The sequence below is a fragment of the Neolamprologus multifasciatus genome, unplaced genomic scaffold (assembly GCF_963576455.1).
Source record: "Neolamprologus multifasciatus unplaced genomic scaffold, fNeoMul1.2 chr03_unloc_2, whole genome shotgun sequence".
NCBI lineage: Eukaryota > Metazoa > Chordata > Actinopteri > Cichliformes > Cichlidae > Neolamprologus > Neolamprologus multifasciatus.
In genome coordinates this window covers 151,193-170,014 of record NW_028181972.1, presented here as the reverse complement: position 1 = coordinate 170,014, position 18,822 = coordinate 151,193, and the positions used below count along the sequence as shown (strand labels likewise).

Here is an 18,822-nt window from a genome sequence, read left to right as displayed (position 1 = left end):
CAAATACAGCAAAAACAACAAACAGTTAGGAGCCGTTACGTCATTTCACAACAAACACAACGCAGCTTCATTAGTGATAAACTGCGGCTAGCAAAACATTGTTTAAAAGCCGAGTGATTCAGTGAACTACTCAGTTTATTTTGGGCCTCAGAAATGCTCACTCTGTTTGTACATCACTGTCAGCAATAGACTCATTCTGCTGTGTGGACAGGAACACATGTGACATCACTTCCTGTTTGTTTGTGACTGAAGAGGAAGAAGTTTACAAGGAATCATTTAGAAGAGTTTCAAACATCAACTGATTGAATCCATGAATCTGAAAACGTGTTTGTGAGTGAAAGAGACAGACATGTACAGACTGAACTATCTGTTCAACAGTCAGAGTGTTTCTGTAACAGGAGACATTCTTTACACCCCACTCAGCACAGGGACACTGAAGCACCAGGAAAGACTGTAAACCCAGGATAAAGAGTTTGAGTGAATGTGGTGTTGAAGGTGTGGAGGTGGATCAGAGTGTCAGAGGAGACTCTGTAGAAGGACAGAGTGCCAGCAGGACAGTCCACATACACTGCTGCTCTGTTAGAGACAGAGGAGGAGGAGGAGGAGGAGATGGATGTTTGTCTCTTATTGTGCCTGACATAACGAGGACTATCATCAGAGCAGTACAGACTCCAGGACTGATCATTGTATCCAAACACACAGTCACTGTCTCCTTTCCTTCTGATGCTTCTGTAACTCACTAATATCTCAACGTGTCCTCTCCACTCGACCTCCCAGTAACAGCGACCAGTCAGACCATTTCTACACAGCAGCTGAGGACAAACATCAAATCTGTCTTGATGATCAGGATATGACTGAACCTCCCACACATGTGTCACCTTCCTGTTAATGTCAGACAGTTGGAGCTTTGTGTTCACTGTGTTTGTGTCGATTGTGAGTTGACAGGAATCTGATGGAGAGAACAAACACAATCCAGCTGCAGTTATTGATCCATCATCTGTTCATTGATTGACACTTTGATGATGACTCCTGACATGATGAAGATGGTTGAATGTGTGCTGCTTTGTTTTAATGAATCCCATTAAAAACACACTTACACTTCCTCAGACCTGGTCTCAACCATCGGACTCCAGCAGGCTCCACCCTGAAAGGAGGAGGGGGGTCAGAGCAGCACAGTCAGCATGCACACATGGACATTACATGGCTCTCATACACACACTGTTACACACTGAGCTCAAAGCTCGGCTCCACTGTTTTATTCAAAGAAATCTACATTTATTTATCAGCACATTTAAAAACAGCTTGAGCCAAAGTGCTGCACAGAGTAGAGAGAAAATAGGAAACATACACAGTAATTACTATAAAGACTCATCAGAATTGAAAGCTACAGATTACAAATGTGTTTCCAACCGGGTTTTAAAAATGTCGAGTGTTGGTGACGACCTGATGTGAAGGGCGACTGTTCCAGAGTTTGGCTGCAGCGATCGATAAAGCTCACCTCTGTTTTTACATCTAGTTCTGGTCAGAAGCTACTTATCTGCAGACCTGAGGGCTCGACTTGGATTATTTTGTTAAAGAGAGATAAGATGGAGCCAATCCATTCAGAGATTTAAAGACAAACAACGAGATCTGGAAGTGGATTCTACCACGTACTGGTAACCAGTGGAAAAAGCTGGAAAAAGCTGGTGATGGGTCGTCTAGCACAGACCCACCACAGGAACCAGACAATTCATGAGGGAGAGAACTGTGACAGCGCCGTTCCTTCACTTGACCTCAGTCACTCTCGTCTGCTCCCTCGTAACACTGCTCTTTATTGAGGTTACATGAATATGCATAAGTTCATTAACATATGACGTCTTACACAGGTATGAACAAAGAGTACCAGCCTGTGCATAGTGTAGGTATGTGTGTGTGTGTGTGTGTGTTCCAGATGTGACCCTGTGACCCCAAAGCTGGTGCTAAGAGTCCAGTGGTCCCCCTAACAAAGGGCTCTTATACTTAACCAGACAGAGTTCTAATTGCTAATTTGATGTGAATTAGCATTATATTAGTGAGGAGTTAATGCTAAGTACGCTACCATTAGCAGCTAAAGCTAATTTGAGGTGAATAAGCATTAGTAGCTAATGCTAATACCCTTTTCTCTTCTGTTATAATGATGTGAAACGTTAATATTGTTCTCAAACAACAGAATGAGAATGAAATATTGATTCTAACAGGGCCCATTAACAGCATTAGCTTAGCAGCATTAGCTTATCACAGTTTCCATCATGGTCACACAAATCCTTAGCAGAGCAAAGTGGCCTACTTAGCAATAGCTGCTCAAGTTGTAGAAAGCAAAGGGAAAACAGTATTAGCATTAGCTGCTAAATGTGCACTTGAGAACAAATTTATTGTGAATTCAGCTGTGAATGTAGAGTTTCCAGTAAGCTTCCATTTCCAAATGTTAGCTGCTCCTGTCTGGCTCTTTGTCACACACACAGACTGAAATGACTCACAGCCTTGTTTCATCCTTCTGTCAGTGTCACTGACTGTCACTGTGACTGTGGACATACAGCATGGGAAACATACACATGGCTGACACTTTATTAGGTACACAGTGGCCACTATCTAAGGTATAGTACACCTGTGACCTAATAAAGTGTATCTAAAGTTACAAAATGTTGTCTCTGTCCAAATATCTATGGACCTAACTGTAGGTCTACTTTTAATGAAACTCTCAACATGACTTATGAGTTATCATTAATGTTTCTGCAAACAGACTCCTTGGAGACCCCTACATAAATATCCTTGTACTATCCAGCTAGACTAGTGTGTCTGTCCCTGAAAATATTCCTGCATGTGTGATTGTTCATGTCTCATCTGCAGGAAACAAACAGGAAGTGAGTGAAGGATACAGGAATTTTTTCCAGCTCTTCCTCCTCTATCAGGCATTTTTCATACCTGAGAGTGTCCAGTCTCCAGCCTGGATCCTTCAGTCCAGCCGACAGCAGCTTCATTCCTGAGTCACCTGGGTGATTGTAGCTCAGGTCCAGCTCTCTCAGATGGGAGGGGTTGGAGGTCAGAGCTGAGGCCAGAGAAGTACAGCTTTCCTCTGTGATCAGACAGCCTGACAGACTGCAGACACACAAAACAACAATTCGTCTGTTATCCATCTCTATAGCAGCATAACTAAGGGATGGTTCAGGGTCACCTGATCCAGCTCTAACTATAAGCTTTATCAAAAAGGAAAGTTTGAAGCTGATATTCAAAGTAGAGAGGGTGTCTGTCTCATGAACTCAAACTGGGAGCTGCTTCCACACCCAGTCCAACATAGCCAGGCTTTCTTAGCTGCTTTGACAAAACCTCAAATCCCAGTCAGAGATGATGAGCATCATCACAGTGATGATCATTTCTCTGTTAACCCAGGCTTTCTGCTTCAGGATCTGTGCACGCTCACAGAACCTTTAAACATCATTTCACTAAATGGATGGACTGAGCACAGCCTACAGATGAACTGGATAAATAAAGATTTGACCTCAGTGTGCTGTGTTACTGTCTATTCCTAACAAGAGAGTGTTATTATACCCCTTATGTCAAACCGAGTGATTTATGACCCCATAGAGTGATTTATGGCCGTATGAAGTAATAAAGTAATAAAGGAAGTAATAAAAATATGATATTCATAAAAATATGATTTTCATAAAAATATGATATTCATAAAAATATGCTAGTTCATAGCTCATTGCTTTTTCCCCTAACCCTAACTAATTGATTATTTAAGTTTCTTATATATCAAATAGCATTCTTATATTTTTTAATCCAATAAAAAAAAGTTTATTTTTTTTATGCTTAAAAACGCCATCTGGTGGTGGCTCAGCGTGTGTGCGAGGGCGCGTGCCCGAGGCTGTGTGTCAGGGCGCGTGTGTGTGCGCCTGTGTCTCCGGACTTTGTGTTTTTCGGGCTCCGTGCTTATGTGTGAAAAACGTGTTAATACATAGTAAAATAGTGAAACTGTTTAGTTAAACTTGTGCTTTGTAACGTTCAGTATGGCCAGAAATACAGGCTGCATGCCTTGGGGGAAAACTTTATTTCAATTTATATGCATTTGTTTAATCCGAACAAGGCGATTTAGAATAAAACTCAGAATCGTGAAAAAAACAAAAAACTCTCGCGATCCCCGAAAAACGCACCCCCGCTCCCAACATAAAAACTCTTTTTCTCCAAAAAACCCCCGATAGGTACCCTCTATTCCCAAAACCCTTATATTCGAAAACAGGGGAAAAATCCTGAAAAAATCCTTACTCTTTTGTCCCCCCGCGGATCCCACCCCGATCTTCCGCGTAGGAAAAGCAAAAACTCCTGCACCGCGGCTCCCAGCATAAAAAACTCTTTTTCTCAAAAAAAACCCCATAGGGTACCCCTCTATTCCCAAATTCCTTATATTCGAAAACAGGGGAAAAATCCTGAAAAGTCCTTAGTCTGTTTTCTTCAAAACGATCCCTCTTACCAGCTACCTCTAAAATTCAACGCAGAGTCTAAGTTCTCCCTTTGCTCTTAATCAATCCGCTACCAGAGCACAATTTTTTCCTGCCTTTTCGCTCCTCGCTGAACTCGCGAATACTGCTTCCTAGTTTCAAATTTTCCGCCAGAGACCAACTCCGCCTAACTTAGCCCCGCTGCCAATCACATAACAATTGGGCGGCTCCCTTCGCATCCCGGTTACCCAATCGGCTGCAGGTCTGATTTACCTTCTCAGCGATAGGTTTATTCTCTTACTGGCATTCAGCATAAATAATCTAACATTTCACCTTAAATTTAACTGTTTTTTTCTCTCAGAAAAAACAAACAAGCTTTTCTCTCACAAAAAACAACCAAGTTTTCTCTCTTTTTCGCAAAGAATCATGGCCGCCAGACCTACCAACCTCACTGTGGTCTCTCAAACTCCCGTGACCAGCTACAGATCCTCTGCCACGCCAGAACTCACCCGAATGCACCTTTGCAGAGTGCAGCCAACAGCAGATGCCAGCCATTTGGAGGAGAGATTCGGGCTCAACAATGGCGGGTTTTGGGGCTATGCCTTCAGCCTTCCAGAGGGTGAAATATTTTTCTATCAACTGAAAAGTGAAAGTTTTGGTCCTCATTCCCGCCATTCACCCAGGAGCCCAGCAAGCATCTGACTACGAATATGGTGACCAAAATGGAGACATTTACCCAGTGGGAGACCAAGAGCACTCCATTTTGCAGGTGGATATGTAGAGCCAGTCGCCAAACATGCGATCGATCTTACAAAGATGATTTTGTGCTGGACCTCACAAACACCAACTCCGGTGTTTTCAGCACATTGCTGCGAATTCCGACTCAGGACTGGCTGAAGATGGTGGCTGAGAAGAATACCAGAATATTAGAGCTTTTTAAGTTGAGTAAAACTACAACTCAGGTGGTCCTTGTTGGAAAGAACCAGCCACGCTCTACATAGCCCCCGCCCCTCATCCGGTCCCCCCCTTACCCCGCCTACTCCTCACCCTGTCCTTTTAAAAACTGCAACCGCTCTCTCCTTCACATCGTGTTAAAACAAGCATGCCTCACCACAGCTTTGGAACCCTCAGCGGTCTATCTCCATCATCCCTCCGACCATCAGCTGCTTCTACGCCACCACCCAGCCCTCCAATGGACCTGGCTACACCACCGCCCAGCCCTCCAATGGACCTGGCTACTCCACCAGCGAGTCCGTTGATGGAGAGCCCGCATCAGGCCTCAGCGTCTCCGGCCGCTATGTCTCCACCTCCGCCCTCCTAACCTCAAGGATGGAACTCGCCAAGCCACCCGCAACTCGGTTGGGAACCACCCGACCAGACCCCCTCAACCACCGCAGTCTCCGGCGCATCGCTGTGGGCCTTGGGCGACCCTGTGTGCCGGGCTCTTTTCCGAGAGTCTGAAGACAATGACCCCGACCTCGGCGAATGCCACGGAGATCATGTGGAGAACGATGAGGCCGGGACTCTACTCCCTACTGCTGTGTTTGAACTCATAAAATTAACTGTCAAGTACCTCGTTAAATCTTTGGTAAACAAACACAGGGAGGATGTCTGTCAAGGGTGCCAGATCTCACACCCATCGCAAAGACGCCATTGATGAACTCTGTAGAAGATTATGGAATGGACATTTCACTAACACATTGTTACAAATTTTGCGGTTAGAGGGTTTTTCACCGCCAGCGGCTCAAGTCAGAGGCGTGGCCCAAGCGTATCTCTTTGAACTCCGAGATGCCAGCGATTTAGAGAGTGCGCTGCAACAAATTGACTCAAGCATTACCGAAATTACACGCACAATGATTGATAAAGTTCTAGACGAGAATTACGCCCTTTGGCTCCCCTAGTATTCGTTTTTTGTGCTCTCCCCCTATTACCTTTTTATTTTTTTATTTATTTTTTTATTTTTATTTTTTTCTTCATAACATGTTTTATTTTTCTTGTTTTTAGCTTTAATGTTTTTCTCTGTTAGTTTTCCTTACTTTCAGTTTTCTTGTTCATGTGTATTGTTTGTTCAATAAATAGTTTTGTGGAAAACCTTTACATCAAATAAAACTTTCTTGGAAAAACTTTACAAGATTAAAATGTAATTATTTGTCTTACTTGAATCAAAAGTGTAATGTTACATCAAATAAAACCAGCCGCTCATCATGAAATAAAACCATAGTTAAACATAACCTCAAAGATCACACATGGCAGAGCAGATTCTATTGAAACGTGCATATTATGACCCATCTCACCCTGGTAGTGTTTGCGGTGTGGAAAAATTGATTAAAAGCATACAGGATGAAACTGGTACAAGGATTAACGCGCAAACAGCCCAAAAATTCCTCTCTGAAAAAGACGCTTACACCTTACATAGGGCTGCACACCTGCGCTTTCCGAGAAACCGTGTGTTTGTCCCCAGACCTCTTAATCAATACCAAGCAGACCTTTGTGATATGAGGGCATTAGCTGAGCATAATGATGGCTATCAATATTTACTTACAGTTATAGATGTTTTCTCTAAAAAAGCCTATGCAAGAGTGTTGAAAAACAAAACAGGTGTTCAAGTCACTAAGGCTTTTGACTCTGTCTTAAAAGATAGCCAAATCCCTCAAAAGCTACAAACAGATAGCGGTAAGGAATTTTTTAATTCTAGTTTTCAATCTTTAATGAAAAAGCATGGTATAAATCCTTTTGCTACAGGGAGCGATCTAAAAGCCTCAGTCTGTGAAAGGTTTAATCGAACTCTTAAAAGTAAAATGTATAGATACTTCACTGCTCAAAATACACGTAGATATATCGATGTGTTACAAGATTTATTACACAGCTATAACACTAGCTATCATCGGTCCGTTAAAATGGCCCCGAATTAAATCAAGTAAATCCAGACAACACAGAGTTAGTATTTCAAAACCTATATGGCACTTCTTCTCGCTCTAGAAAAAAGCCCATGAAATTTAAAAAGGGAGATCATGTTAGGCTGTCCAAAGTCAGAGGTGTGTTTGATAAGCGGTATGAGCAAACATTCACAAGCGAGGTGTTTACTATTGACCAATGCATACCTAGAGATCCTCCTGTTTATAAAATAAAAGATTATGATGGGGAAGAAATTATCGGTAGTTTTTATAAGCATGAGCTACAGAAAATCGCTCTTGTCAAGGATAAGCTCTATCACATAGACAAAATTCTCGCAAAACGTAAAGAGAGGGGAAAACTTTATTTACTGGTCAAATGGCGAAATTGGCCTGAAAAATTTAATAGCTGGGTTAAAGCCAGTGAGCTTAAAAACATTGCTTAACAAACGTGGGACCACACACGCATCTTGGTAACCTTGGTAACGGGTCAACAATGACTGTCAGGTCGCAGGGTTTTTATGTCACGCTTCCATCAAACGCAAGTTTGAATGTATTTAAAAATAACACCAGCAGCTGCTTTCGTGTGGATCTTGCCAAGCATCTCGATCTCGATGGGGCATGGGAGGTGGCTCTCACTGAAATTTCATATCCCTATACATGGCTTAATCTCCCGAATGATAAGGCTTATTTTGAATGGAGGAAAAAGGGTGATGCTAACCAGAGCTCTGATGACGTTGTTAAAACGAAAATACGCTCTGGCTTTTATGAGGATGCTAACACATTGAGAACAGAGATTGAAGCCTGCCTCAGGCGTATCGACTCTGATATTTATCTAAAATATCATCCCATTGTTAAAAAGTTTGAATTCACAGCTGGGGGCATACATCAGCTCAGGTTTTTTCCGCCTCTCGCATATATGCTTGGTCTCCCAGCAGGTGTCTGGCAACGATTCGAGCGTAAATTTGCCCCTTATCCTGCAGATATAAAGGCGGGGTGTTACCATTTATTCTGTTATTCTGATATAGCCGCCTTGCAGCTCGTGGGTGATAGCTACTCCCCCCTGCTGCGCACTGTCAAAATAGAGGGTAATTACGGAGATATTATCACACAGAGCTTTAACAAACCCGAGTATATTTCTGTAGCGCGCAAACACATTGAAAATATCCATATTGAAATCAAAACCGATCAGAACGAGCCTGTAAACTTTACCTACGGTAAAACGATAGTAAAGCTACACTTCCGACCTGTCAAGGATCTCGCATAACTCATAACAAAAAAAAAAAAAAGAAATGGATAATAAAAGATTTATACGGTATTATGAAACCCAGGCTGGTAACGGTCTCCCCGGCTTTTCAGGTGCACCTGTTATTTACGGCCGCGGAATAGCATCTATTTTTTCTAAATTATTTAGATTTGTAACCCTGTTCATAAAGAGGGGTGTGAGCATTGCAAAGCCTCACCTCAAATCTGCTGTCAAAGGCTTTGCTTCAGATATTGTCACATCCTCACTCTCAAATTTGACTCGTTCAAACACACAAGAACAGCAAGAGGGTTCGGGATTGACCCTAATTTCACGCAGAACCTTGAAGCGGCCCCCTGGTCAGAGGTTAGGAGAGTTTAAAAAGCGGAGGAAAACGGTGAAAAAGAGACAGAGTGGGAAAACCATCAGACGGACAGGACGCAAGCCTAAGACTGATATATTCTAAAAACAAGAACAACTAAGAAGCAAACAGCAATGTCTTTACTTCACGAGAGATCAAACGAATGCACCTTGAGTGAGTTGGATCTGTTTACAGCTCCACTCACCCAAATGTCAATTGAGGACAAATGTTATTCAGAAATTCTACCAGTAACAGCGCTCACAGATCGGGGACCCCTGGAATTTTATGTGCCTGGAAATGGCTTGCATTACTTAGATCTGAATGATACACTGCTGAGTTTAAGGCTGAAAATAACAAACCCTGATGGTAGTGATATTGAAGCAGACGCTAATGTTGGAATTATAAATTACCCTTTAAACACCATTTTCTCCCAATGTGACGTCACATTGGGCGACAGACTGATTTCACAAGCGAGTTCAACACATGCGTATAGAGCGATAATTGAAACATATTTAAATTACTCAGAGGAAAATCTGAAAACTCAATTTAGTGCAGGTCTTTTTTACAAAGATACTGCTGGTTCACACGACTCCCATGTTGTGAATAACGGCCCGAATAGGGACTTAGTCCGCAGGGCAGTTTACAGTGCACGCTCGCGAGAGTTCCATGTTATGGGTCCGCTACATTCAGACATATTTTTCTGCGAAAGACTCTTATTAAATAATGTGGATCTACGGATTAAACTCACAAGAGCTAACGATGCTTTCACCCTAATGGCGCCTCAAAATGCCAATTACCATCTCAATATTATCGGGGCCTCATTGTTCGTAAGAAAAGTCACGGTCTCCCCCGCTGTGCGCCTTGGCCATGCCTCCGCTCTGATGCGCGCAAATGCGCTTTACCCAATCTCCCGGATTAATGTAAAGACATTTTCAATACCCGAGAACTCGCGGATATCACATCATGAGAATCTGTTTCTGGGGTCACTTCCCCGTTACCTAGTGATAGGCATGGTTAACCATGAGGCTTTTACAGGTCGATATGATTTATGCCCTTTCAATTTCCAACACAGCAATCTAGAGTTTTTGGCTTTGTGTCATGAGAGTAAGCAAATACCAGCCAAAGCATTTCAACCTAATTTTGCTGAGAATCAGTCCGTAAGAGAGTTTTACAGCCTGTACACTGCTACCGGGAGAAACCTGAAAGAACTGTCCTTGTGCATTGACAGACAGGAGTTTGAACAGGGATATACATTGTTTGTTTTCAATCTGAATCCTTCCGATGATACCCAAGCATTGTCACCTGTGATAAATGGCAACTTGAGACTTGAAATGCGCTTCAGAGTGCCACTGCCTCACACCACTACACTGATCGTTTACGCCTGTTATGATTCCATTCTCGAGATCAATTCCAAAAGACAAGTTTTGGTTGATTATTACTGAGGTTTTCACTTTTTGAATCATGAACAATCACCAATTGGACAGTATTATGAGACTCCTGGTGGGCGATAGTTTTTTTGGAGTATATGCAGAAGATGAATTATTAACATTACTCAAACGCTCGTTTAAACGCCCTACATATATGATCATAAATACAGATCCTAGGAACAAACCTGGAACTCACTGGCTGGCTATTTCTTTAGATGAAGATGGAGGTGCTAGTTTTTATGATTCGTTTGGATTCCCACCGGATTATCCTTTTTACCCAAAAGCATTGTAACATTTTTGAAAAAGCATGCTAAACGAGTATCTTTTCATCAAAGACAGCTACAAGCCACGCTTTCCACGGTATGTGGCCAACACTGTATATTTTTCCTGGCTAACAAATCACGTGGAAAGAGTTATGAGGATATACTTGCTTTATATAGCTCTGACCAAATCAAAAATGATAGCATGGTCTCGTGTTTTGTAAAACGATTTATCAGATGTGTATTGATATGTAAGGCTAGCAATTTTAATCAAACTTCGTGTTCTCTGAAAGCTTTTAATGATTGTCATTTGTGCTAAAAACTATTTCAATAAAAACGTTTCTGGGGGAATAAAAAAAAAAGTGGTGTATTGTGCTTTTTTAAATTTTGTTAAATAAAAAAAAAACATGAGTGAGAATTAACTTTTAAAAAATAATAATGGTTTATTTTTTCAATTACATCAGAAATTCACCCATTTGGGTGACAATACAAATTTCTTGCTTTTCTTGTTTTTTTTTCTTAACAATAACATCATCCTCAGATGATGTCTGGTATTCTCCTGTTTGTCTTGAATCTTTTAACGCTGCTATTTCCCTTCTGGCCGACAAGTTTGTAATAGTGGATAGAGGTATTTTTAGATCCGCCAAGGTTCGCGCGAGCAAGCTCCAGCCTGTTGGTTTCACACTTGCACGGGAACTTGCTAAAAATTTCATCAAGTCCAACATATGACTTCCTGGTATGGGGTTTTGTCTATGCATCAATTCGCCGTCGTCACTCCATCCGATGTGACCTTTTGATGCTAATATTCTACGCATTAGATATTCAGTGTTTCTCTTTGAACGTGGATTTATGTGGGTTAAAACATCGTGTAAAACCTTATTCACACTCCCCATCTTCCCCCCCTCCTCGCTTTCTCCCTGTTGATAATCATCAGATGTCTCACTCTGGCTCCCTTGATGCTCTGCGGGGAGTCTTAGGGTAATCTCTCTGCTTTCATCTGATTTCTGTCTCTCAAGTACTAGGTATTATTGTAAAAGCATGTTATACTTTTTAATTTTCTCATCGGGGGTTAGACCTTGAGTCTCCAGTACACGTCTCATTTGACTATCCAGATCATCCTCGGCCTTGTCTCTGATGCTTACTCGAGAAGCATTTGAATGTGTCTCATTTAAGCGCTTGATCTGCTCAGGCGAGATCAGATACATTTTCTGCATTTTTATTTACGAATTGCTCCTATAGCTAAATCTGCGATCATGGGTAACACCGTTGTGAGGAGAGGCAGGAGGAAACCACCTTTTTGAGTCATTAGCTTTCTTTTCTTGCTAACACCCTCCCTTCTGTTGGCCATCTGTCTGATTTTCTCTCTGTGCCGTTTCAACTTCTTATGTTGGCATTGTGTGACTGGAATATTTCCTTTTAAAAGGTTCATACAGATCTCACAAACAGACTGAATAAAATCTGGTGAGCATTCTTCCAAAATAACCTTACGAATTTTAGGGGAGCTTGTGGTTAGTGTTTTCAGCAAAGCAAAGTTTCTTCTCAATCTTGCAGACATTTTTTCTCTTATTTTTTCCTGGGTAGGAAAACACACAGCTGTTCTGAGGGTAGTATCCCTGTTCTCAGTCTTAGTTGCTCTGGACAGGTGGGGGTTAAATCTAACAATAAATATCCGTGTGGCTCTCTCATTGCTTCTTCAAAACTTTCCAAAAAGTATTGCACACGGCCTGGGCATATTTGTCTAGCTAGTGTATTAACTTGTAATTTATCACGAGGGTTTTTAAATAACACCATATAAGTACTGTTCAGACTGATCGTCCTGCTGTGTTTACCTTGTAAAAACACGTTCTGGCTCAACATCATCACACTCATATTTTTATGGTGTCTGTATTGAGTGAAAATCCGGACCACTTCTGGATGATTAGCTGCTTGAAAAATAACATCGTCCAGTACAATGAGATGACTTTGTTGTGAGGGAAACAGGCTCTCATCTTCAAAAGATTCAGGGAGACCTTCAATGAATTTAATGTTTTTATTTTTCTCCTGAAACTCAGAATACAGAGGTTGAAAAGATGTATAAACCCACACAACATTGTCAATATGCTTGTTCAAAACATGTACACACTTTTCCAATACAGATTTCACAAAAAAGGTCTTTCCAGAGCCACTTGGCCCGACAACCATACAGGAAAATGGCACATGAAGTCTGGGATCAAACTCGATTAAAGCAGGCTGAAACATTTAAAAAAAACAAAAAAAACAAAAACAAAAACAAAAAACAAAAATAATCAATAACCAAAGGGTAAAGTCAGACCTCCTGGCAGCAATCTGCGCTTGTCATAAACAACTCAGAATTTTTTAGGAAATGATGAATTTTGTAGTGAAAATGCTGCTTTATTACGTACGATACTGTGCTGAGGGGCCTCAAGTGTAGACCCCCCTTCACAGTTATCAATGTAATTGTCAACAAGAATCTTTACAGATTCAAAGTTGACCTTCTCGCAGACATCATGTGTTTGTGTGATTCCTTTTGCTTTCAAAACTACTTTGCCTTTTCTGGTCATGTAACCATAACTTTTTGGTCCAGCTGCAACAAACTCTGTAATGAAATCATCCTGGTCTAACTCATTTGTTAGATCGCCTAAATACCTGCCTAATTCTAGTTCAGATTGGTTTTCTTTGGTGAGATAAACAACACTATCAGTGTCGTAGTAAATAGCTCTTTCCTGTAACTGATCCAAGTAACTATAGAGTTTGATACGCCAATATGAAGTAGTGAAGGCAGCAATGAAGATGTTATCTGTGGAGTTTGGGAGTGGAGTGCAGAGATCACCATAACACCATTGAATAAGAGTCACATCATCGCTGACAAAAGAGAAATAGCTCACTTTGTATTTTGGAGAGAACATGAGGTTAAAGAATTCCTCAGGGTCACTCACCAGTTTGCTTTGTGTGAGATTATTTCTCTGGCAAAATTTTCCCCAAAAAGAGTTTAAACACAGTTTGGCCATTTGTCTTTTAGCAGGGTTTAGTTTTATGTTTTCAGGGTCTAAAGTGATGCCTTGCTTAGCCTGGTACTCTTTAATGTAAACCTGTTTAGCCTCCTCAGTTACAGCATCTGATGGGTAGCCTGAAGCTTCTTGTTTTTTGCGAAGAAAATGATGTACATACTCTGTGAATATTGTGTTACTCTGTTTCTCAAAGTTCCATACCTCAGTGATTCGACTTATTTTATAGCCCTTTTCTAATGCGAGGTTAAATTCGGGAGTGGTCCAAACCCCTCTGAGTGCTCTCTCATCGTTGCTATGGTTACAAGAACCCTCTTGGTTGTTTATTTCGGCACAAGTGCGACAGAGAGTAAAGAGCAGCTTTCCTGAGTTTGTTTTATAAGGTAAAACGGGAAAATAGAGCCCTCTGGGTGGGTAAACAACCGCTTTGATAAACCCAAAATAGTTTTTAGGGTCCTGAAAATCTCGAAAGATTATTTGAGGATGACCTAAGGGGTAACTACAGGTGCTGTTTACAAATGGGTAAAGAGATGTGACGTCAACATAATTAATTTCTTCACCAGACACAGCGGTACAACGGAGCTGTGCTGGGCTTGTACGGCCTCCAAAGAGAGCGTGGCGAGGGTTCAGAGGCTCTGGTGGATCATAACGTTTCAGAAAGCTGATTACACTCTCATCACTACGTTTTAACTCGGTCCACTCATGCTCCCAAATTGTCACAAGACACACATTATGCTCAGCTCTCAATCTAGCGAGCCTGTCTTGAGTGGCGCTGTTTATGTCTGCAAAGGAGGAACCTAGCAGGGGATTAATATCGGTTTGATTCGAAAAACACTTAACACATCCATGGAAGTAGCAGCCTAAAAATTCCCATGCGTATGTTTTGCCAATATTTTCAGAAAATCCATCTACATAATAGCTACCGAGCTGTTTTTCTCCTTGATTGAGCGCATGCCTGATAAAAACACCTTGCATGTATGAGAGATATTCGAGCCATTGAATTGAGGATGAGGAAAATGATTTGACCTGATTACTGTAATTTAGAGGGCACGGTCATGCTAAAGAATTTGCTGGCATGAAGTTTGTTAAATAAGTTTTAAGACAAGCGCTTGCAAGAGTGTTGCGGCTGAAAGGGTCTACTCCTGTCTCTTCAATAAACCCGTTCCTAAACAATGCGCAACCCCGAGCTAGAATTTCAACATCGTTTTCACAGTATAAAAGTGCCTCTTTCATAAAATTGAAGGTACCGGAGCTGACTGAATCATACCATTCGTAAAATTGCTGCCTGCCATTGCTTGTCATACGTTCCAGGCTATAAGCGGAGGGGGGAGGGTAAGGGCCTGAATAAGCAAGGTTTTGTTTCGAAGTGAAACAATGGGGGAAAAAGCCTTTAATGCTGTCTGGAAACCCCATCACGTTAGGTATAGCTGAGAGTGGCATGGGGAGGAAGCAGGAGGAGTCAATATAACGATGATTAAAGTCTGGGTCTGTAAAACTTATCACTTTGGAGCCTTGCATGATCAAGTTTGGTTTTAAACCCTGCCTAACCATAACCCTGAGAATAATGTATGCGTCAAACCCCTTAGCATTATGAGCGATAAAGATAGAACCCTTAAAGAGGGGGCGTCTAAAATGAGCGAGAAACTTTTCAGCACAATCCTCACCCTGACAGCTCCAAGATTTACCATCTGATGTTTTTGTACACACCAGAAAAGGAGCGTGTTCGCCGTGATCGTTTACAAACGTTTCAAAATCATAAAAAATCAACTTGTTGTTATGTTCTGTTTCGCGTTCTATAACCTGCATGTAGCACTCATGTGTTTGATGATCACTAGAGATTTCCTGGCGACAGATTGGGCATTTGCGCTTTTGGCATTTGTGAGCTTTTTCATGTGATGCTAAACAATACAGCCTCGAACACTTGACACATTTTTTATACAGGTCGCAGTTACTGGCGGATCTTTGACTCCTCTCAACGATTTTTTTATGGCTCTCAAAACAATAAGGAGATCTACAGGTGCGATTACAATCGGTACATACAATAGGAGAGAGTAAATACTCATTGCAGTTAGGCTGCATACATACTGAGCAGCGAGCAGGGCAGAAATGGGATAACACATGGTTAAACCCTATGTAACAGTTATTACACAGAAAGTTTGTGCCCAAAAAGCCTTTTAAATTTTTAATAGCGTAGTAATGATTGTCAAATAAAAATAAGCACAGGGTTTTTTCTGTATTTGGTGTACTAGTTTGAAATTTACAAAGGCTACGATCATACTCGTTACGATAAAATACTACAATCTTACAATTAAGTAGGATTTCAAATGTAATGATTTGATGAAAGCCCACAGGCGTTTGATCGTTTAGCCCAGCTTTTTCTTGAATTTCTCTAGCGAACGCTTGTGCCTGTCGGTCATTAAAATCTGGGTACAGAAGGTGGGCTAGACTTATTGCAAAACATAACTTATTCGCTGGGTTATGCACCACGTATAAAAAACGTCTTTTCTTTTTCACAATTTCGCTGTTGAGTATGTGTTTAAGCATTCTCTTACCACTACCGGCTGGTGGTCTAACAATCTGAGCTACGAGCTCAAGTGAACCATCACACATCACTGCCCAGTTGGACTGTACCGCTCTCAAGAATAAGTTTTCAAATTCACTCAAATCATGATTGTCCCGTAAAATCACTGAAACATTATTTTGTAACTGGTGCCCTATTAATTCTAACTGTAATAGATCACCTGGGCGTGCGTGGGCGGAGACACTGTTTGATATTTCACGTGCACTTGCCATTACGCCTTGATAATAATATGCATAATCAGGGATATCGTTTGGAGGAGGGAAATTCAAAATTTGTCTAATTTCAACGTTATTAAATTTCTCATAAAAAACAATTAAAGAGGGTTCTGGTGAATTACCAGAGCAAGTATTCTCAGGATTACCCCCTTGCTGAAAGGGGTGATCATTGTTTACTGGGTTGAGCGTGTCATTCGCACAGATGTCTGGGGAAGAGACTAGCGAATGCTGGCTTTGATCATCAGCGAAACGATTTTGATTTAACCTGTTTATTTGGCTCAATAACTCTGGCAGTATTTGAACCTCATCGTGTGTTTGGGCCGATGAGCTTCTAAAGCTCTATTAATGGCTAAAAACGGATCAGAAGAGGAGATGTTTTGTGTCAGACTCATTTGAGAATGAGCCGCGTCTGCCTCTGTTTGAATTTCATCTTGATCCACTCCCAAACTGAGGGAATTATTTTGAAAGGCACTTTCACTAGGCGCTAATCGGGCAAGAGCTAAATTAAGCAATTCTAGAGGGTCATTATTATTGATCACCTCAGGTTGCTCACTCTCTTGTGAATGTGTATTCTGAGAATGGTATGTATTTTCATTTAACCTAGCTAACGCTGTTTCTATAGCAAGAAATGGGTCTGTAATGTCTTGTTCCTGGTTATCCATTTTTATTGTTTTTAACAATTATATATTAAAAGAACAAAAAACAAAACACAGTTCGTTTGAAAAAAATTAAAAATTAAAAAACACACACAAAAAAAAAAAAAAAAAAAAAAAAAAAAAAAAAAACCTTTATAAGATGAGCTGAACTAATTCAGCGAAAAGGGAAACCAGACGGATACCAACTGAAGATACAAAACAGTTAGTAATGTTAAATAGAAAAGGGATAGTTTTTATAAAATGAGAAATAAGCGAGAAGCTAGAGAGAGACTAACCGTGATTGGATCTCAAACGGAGGCGCGGTGCATCTCGTGTGCCTGATTGCGGAGAAGAGGAAGAGGAGTTTTTGCTTTTCCTATGCGGAGGATCGGGGTGGGATCCGCGGGGGGACAAAAGAGTAAGGATTTTTTCAGGATTTTTCCCCTGTTTTCGAATATAAGGGTTTTGGGAATAGAGGGTACCTATCGGGGGTTTTTTGGAGAAAAATAGTTTTTATGTTGTGAGCGGGGGTGCGTTTTTCGGGGATCGCGAGAGTTTTTTGTTTTTTTCACAATTCTGAGTTTTATTCTAAATCGCCTTGTTCGGATTAAACAAATGCATATAAATTGAAATAAAGTTTTCCCCCAAGGCATGCAGCCTGTATTTCTGGCCATACTGAACGTTACAAAGCACAAGTTTAACTAAACAGTTTCACTATTTTACTATGTATTAACACGTTTTTCACACATAAGCACGGAGCCCGAAAAACACAAAGTCCGTAGACACAGGCGCACACACACGCGCCCTGACACACAGCCTCGGGCATGCGCCCTCGCACACACGCTGAGCCACCACCAGATGGCGTTTTTAAGCATAAAAAAAATAAACTTTTTTTTATTGGATTAAAAAATAAAAGAATGCTATTTGATATATAAGAACCTTAAATAATCAATTAGTTAAGGTTAGGGGAAAAAGCAATGAGCTATGAACTAGCATATTTTTATGAATATCATATTTTTATTACTTCCTTTATTACTTTATTACTTCATACGGCCATAAATCACTCGGTTTGACATAAGGGGTATAATATCACTCTCTCTAACATATTCCTAACATGATGGCTGCACTTTAGAGCTCTAAAACTGGAACTGACACATATTTAAACTCTACATCTACATGTCTACATACACTCGCCCACAGTCCAACAAAGGAAACATGGAGATGACATCAGTTTGTCACCAAAGTCTAATTATTCCAGAGGGCAGTGTTGATACAACTAAAGTTATTTTTAAGCAAGGTTGAGTTTTTTATCGTCGGAGTACTTCAAGTCTGAATTATCACTTAAATGCTTTACACGCTGTTGATAGCAGCAAACAAACCACCCAAACAAACAGAGGTGGGAGGCTTGGGCAGACTACGTTGGATCAGCTTGTGGGAGGAGTCTAGATAAACCAAAGAAAGACAAGCTAACAAACGCCACAGTGAAGTGAGTAGCTACAAACTGCAGGCCGATTAGTGTTGTTGAAGAAGTCGGTCTGAGGAACGTTCTTAGGATCAACAAATGACGGCACATATGAGCCTCCCTCAAGACGCACCATCACAAGAAGAACACATGAGCTGTAGAAAAAGGAGAGACTACGACAGTCACAGCGTTACAACATGCACCAGCTTTTGGTCTCTCTGGACACTACTGGACATGGCTGGGTAACCATGGTTACCTGGAAGTTACAGTACATAATATTAATGAAGA

General features: G+C 41.1%; 1 protein-coding gene and 1 long non-coding RNA gene across 2 annotated transcripts in view; one reads left to right on the top strand and one right to left on the bottom strand.

The window, feature by feature from the left end:
• LOC146490472 (uncharacterized) overlaps nucleotides 1-18,822 on the top strand; it is a 191,222-nt gene that overhangs the window by 127,682 nt on the left and 44,718 nt on the right. The window lies entirely within an intron of this gene.
• LOC146490475 (stonustoxin subunit alpha-like) lies at nucleotides 118-3,114 on the bottom strand. The gene is made up of 3 exons (XM_085153200.1): nucleotides 2,941-3,114; nucleotides 1,098-1,144; nucleotides 118-949 (listed from the first exon to the last, which is right to left on the bottom strand). Exons 1-3 carry the CDS (start codon nucleotides 2,994-2,996, stop codon nucleotides 420-422), a joined length of 633 nt encoding a protein of 210 aa, XP_085009326.1. The 5' UTR covers nucleotides 2,997-3,114; the 3' UTR covers nucleotides 118-419.

What these genes read in the sequence shown, in the direction of transcription:
- LOC146490475 (XM_085153200.1), bottom strand. Translation starts at nt 2,996, where the DNA reads ATGAAGCTGCTGTCGGCTGGACTGAAGGATCCAGGCTGGAGACTGGAC. An exon ending in TGGAGACTGGACACTCTCAG is followed by an intron (nt 1,145 to 2,940) that starts GTATGAAAAATG and finishes TCCTCCTTTCAG; the next exon opens with GGTGGAGCCTGCTGGAGTCC. An exon ending in GAGACCAGGTCTGAGGAAGT is followed by an intron (nt 950 to 1,097) that starts GTAAGTGTGTTT and finishes TCTCTCCATCAG; the next exon opens with ATTCCTGTCAACTCACAATC.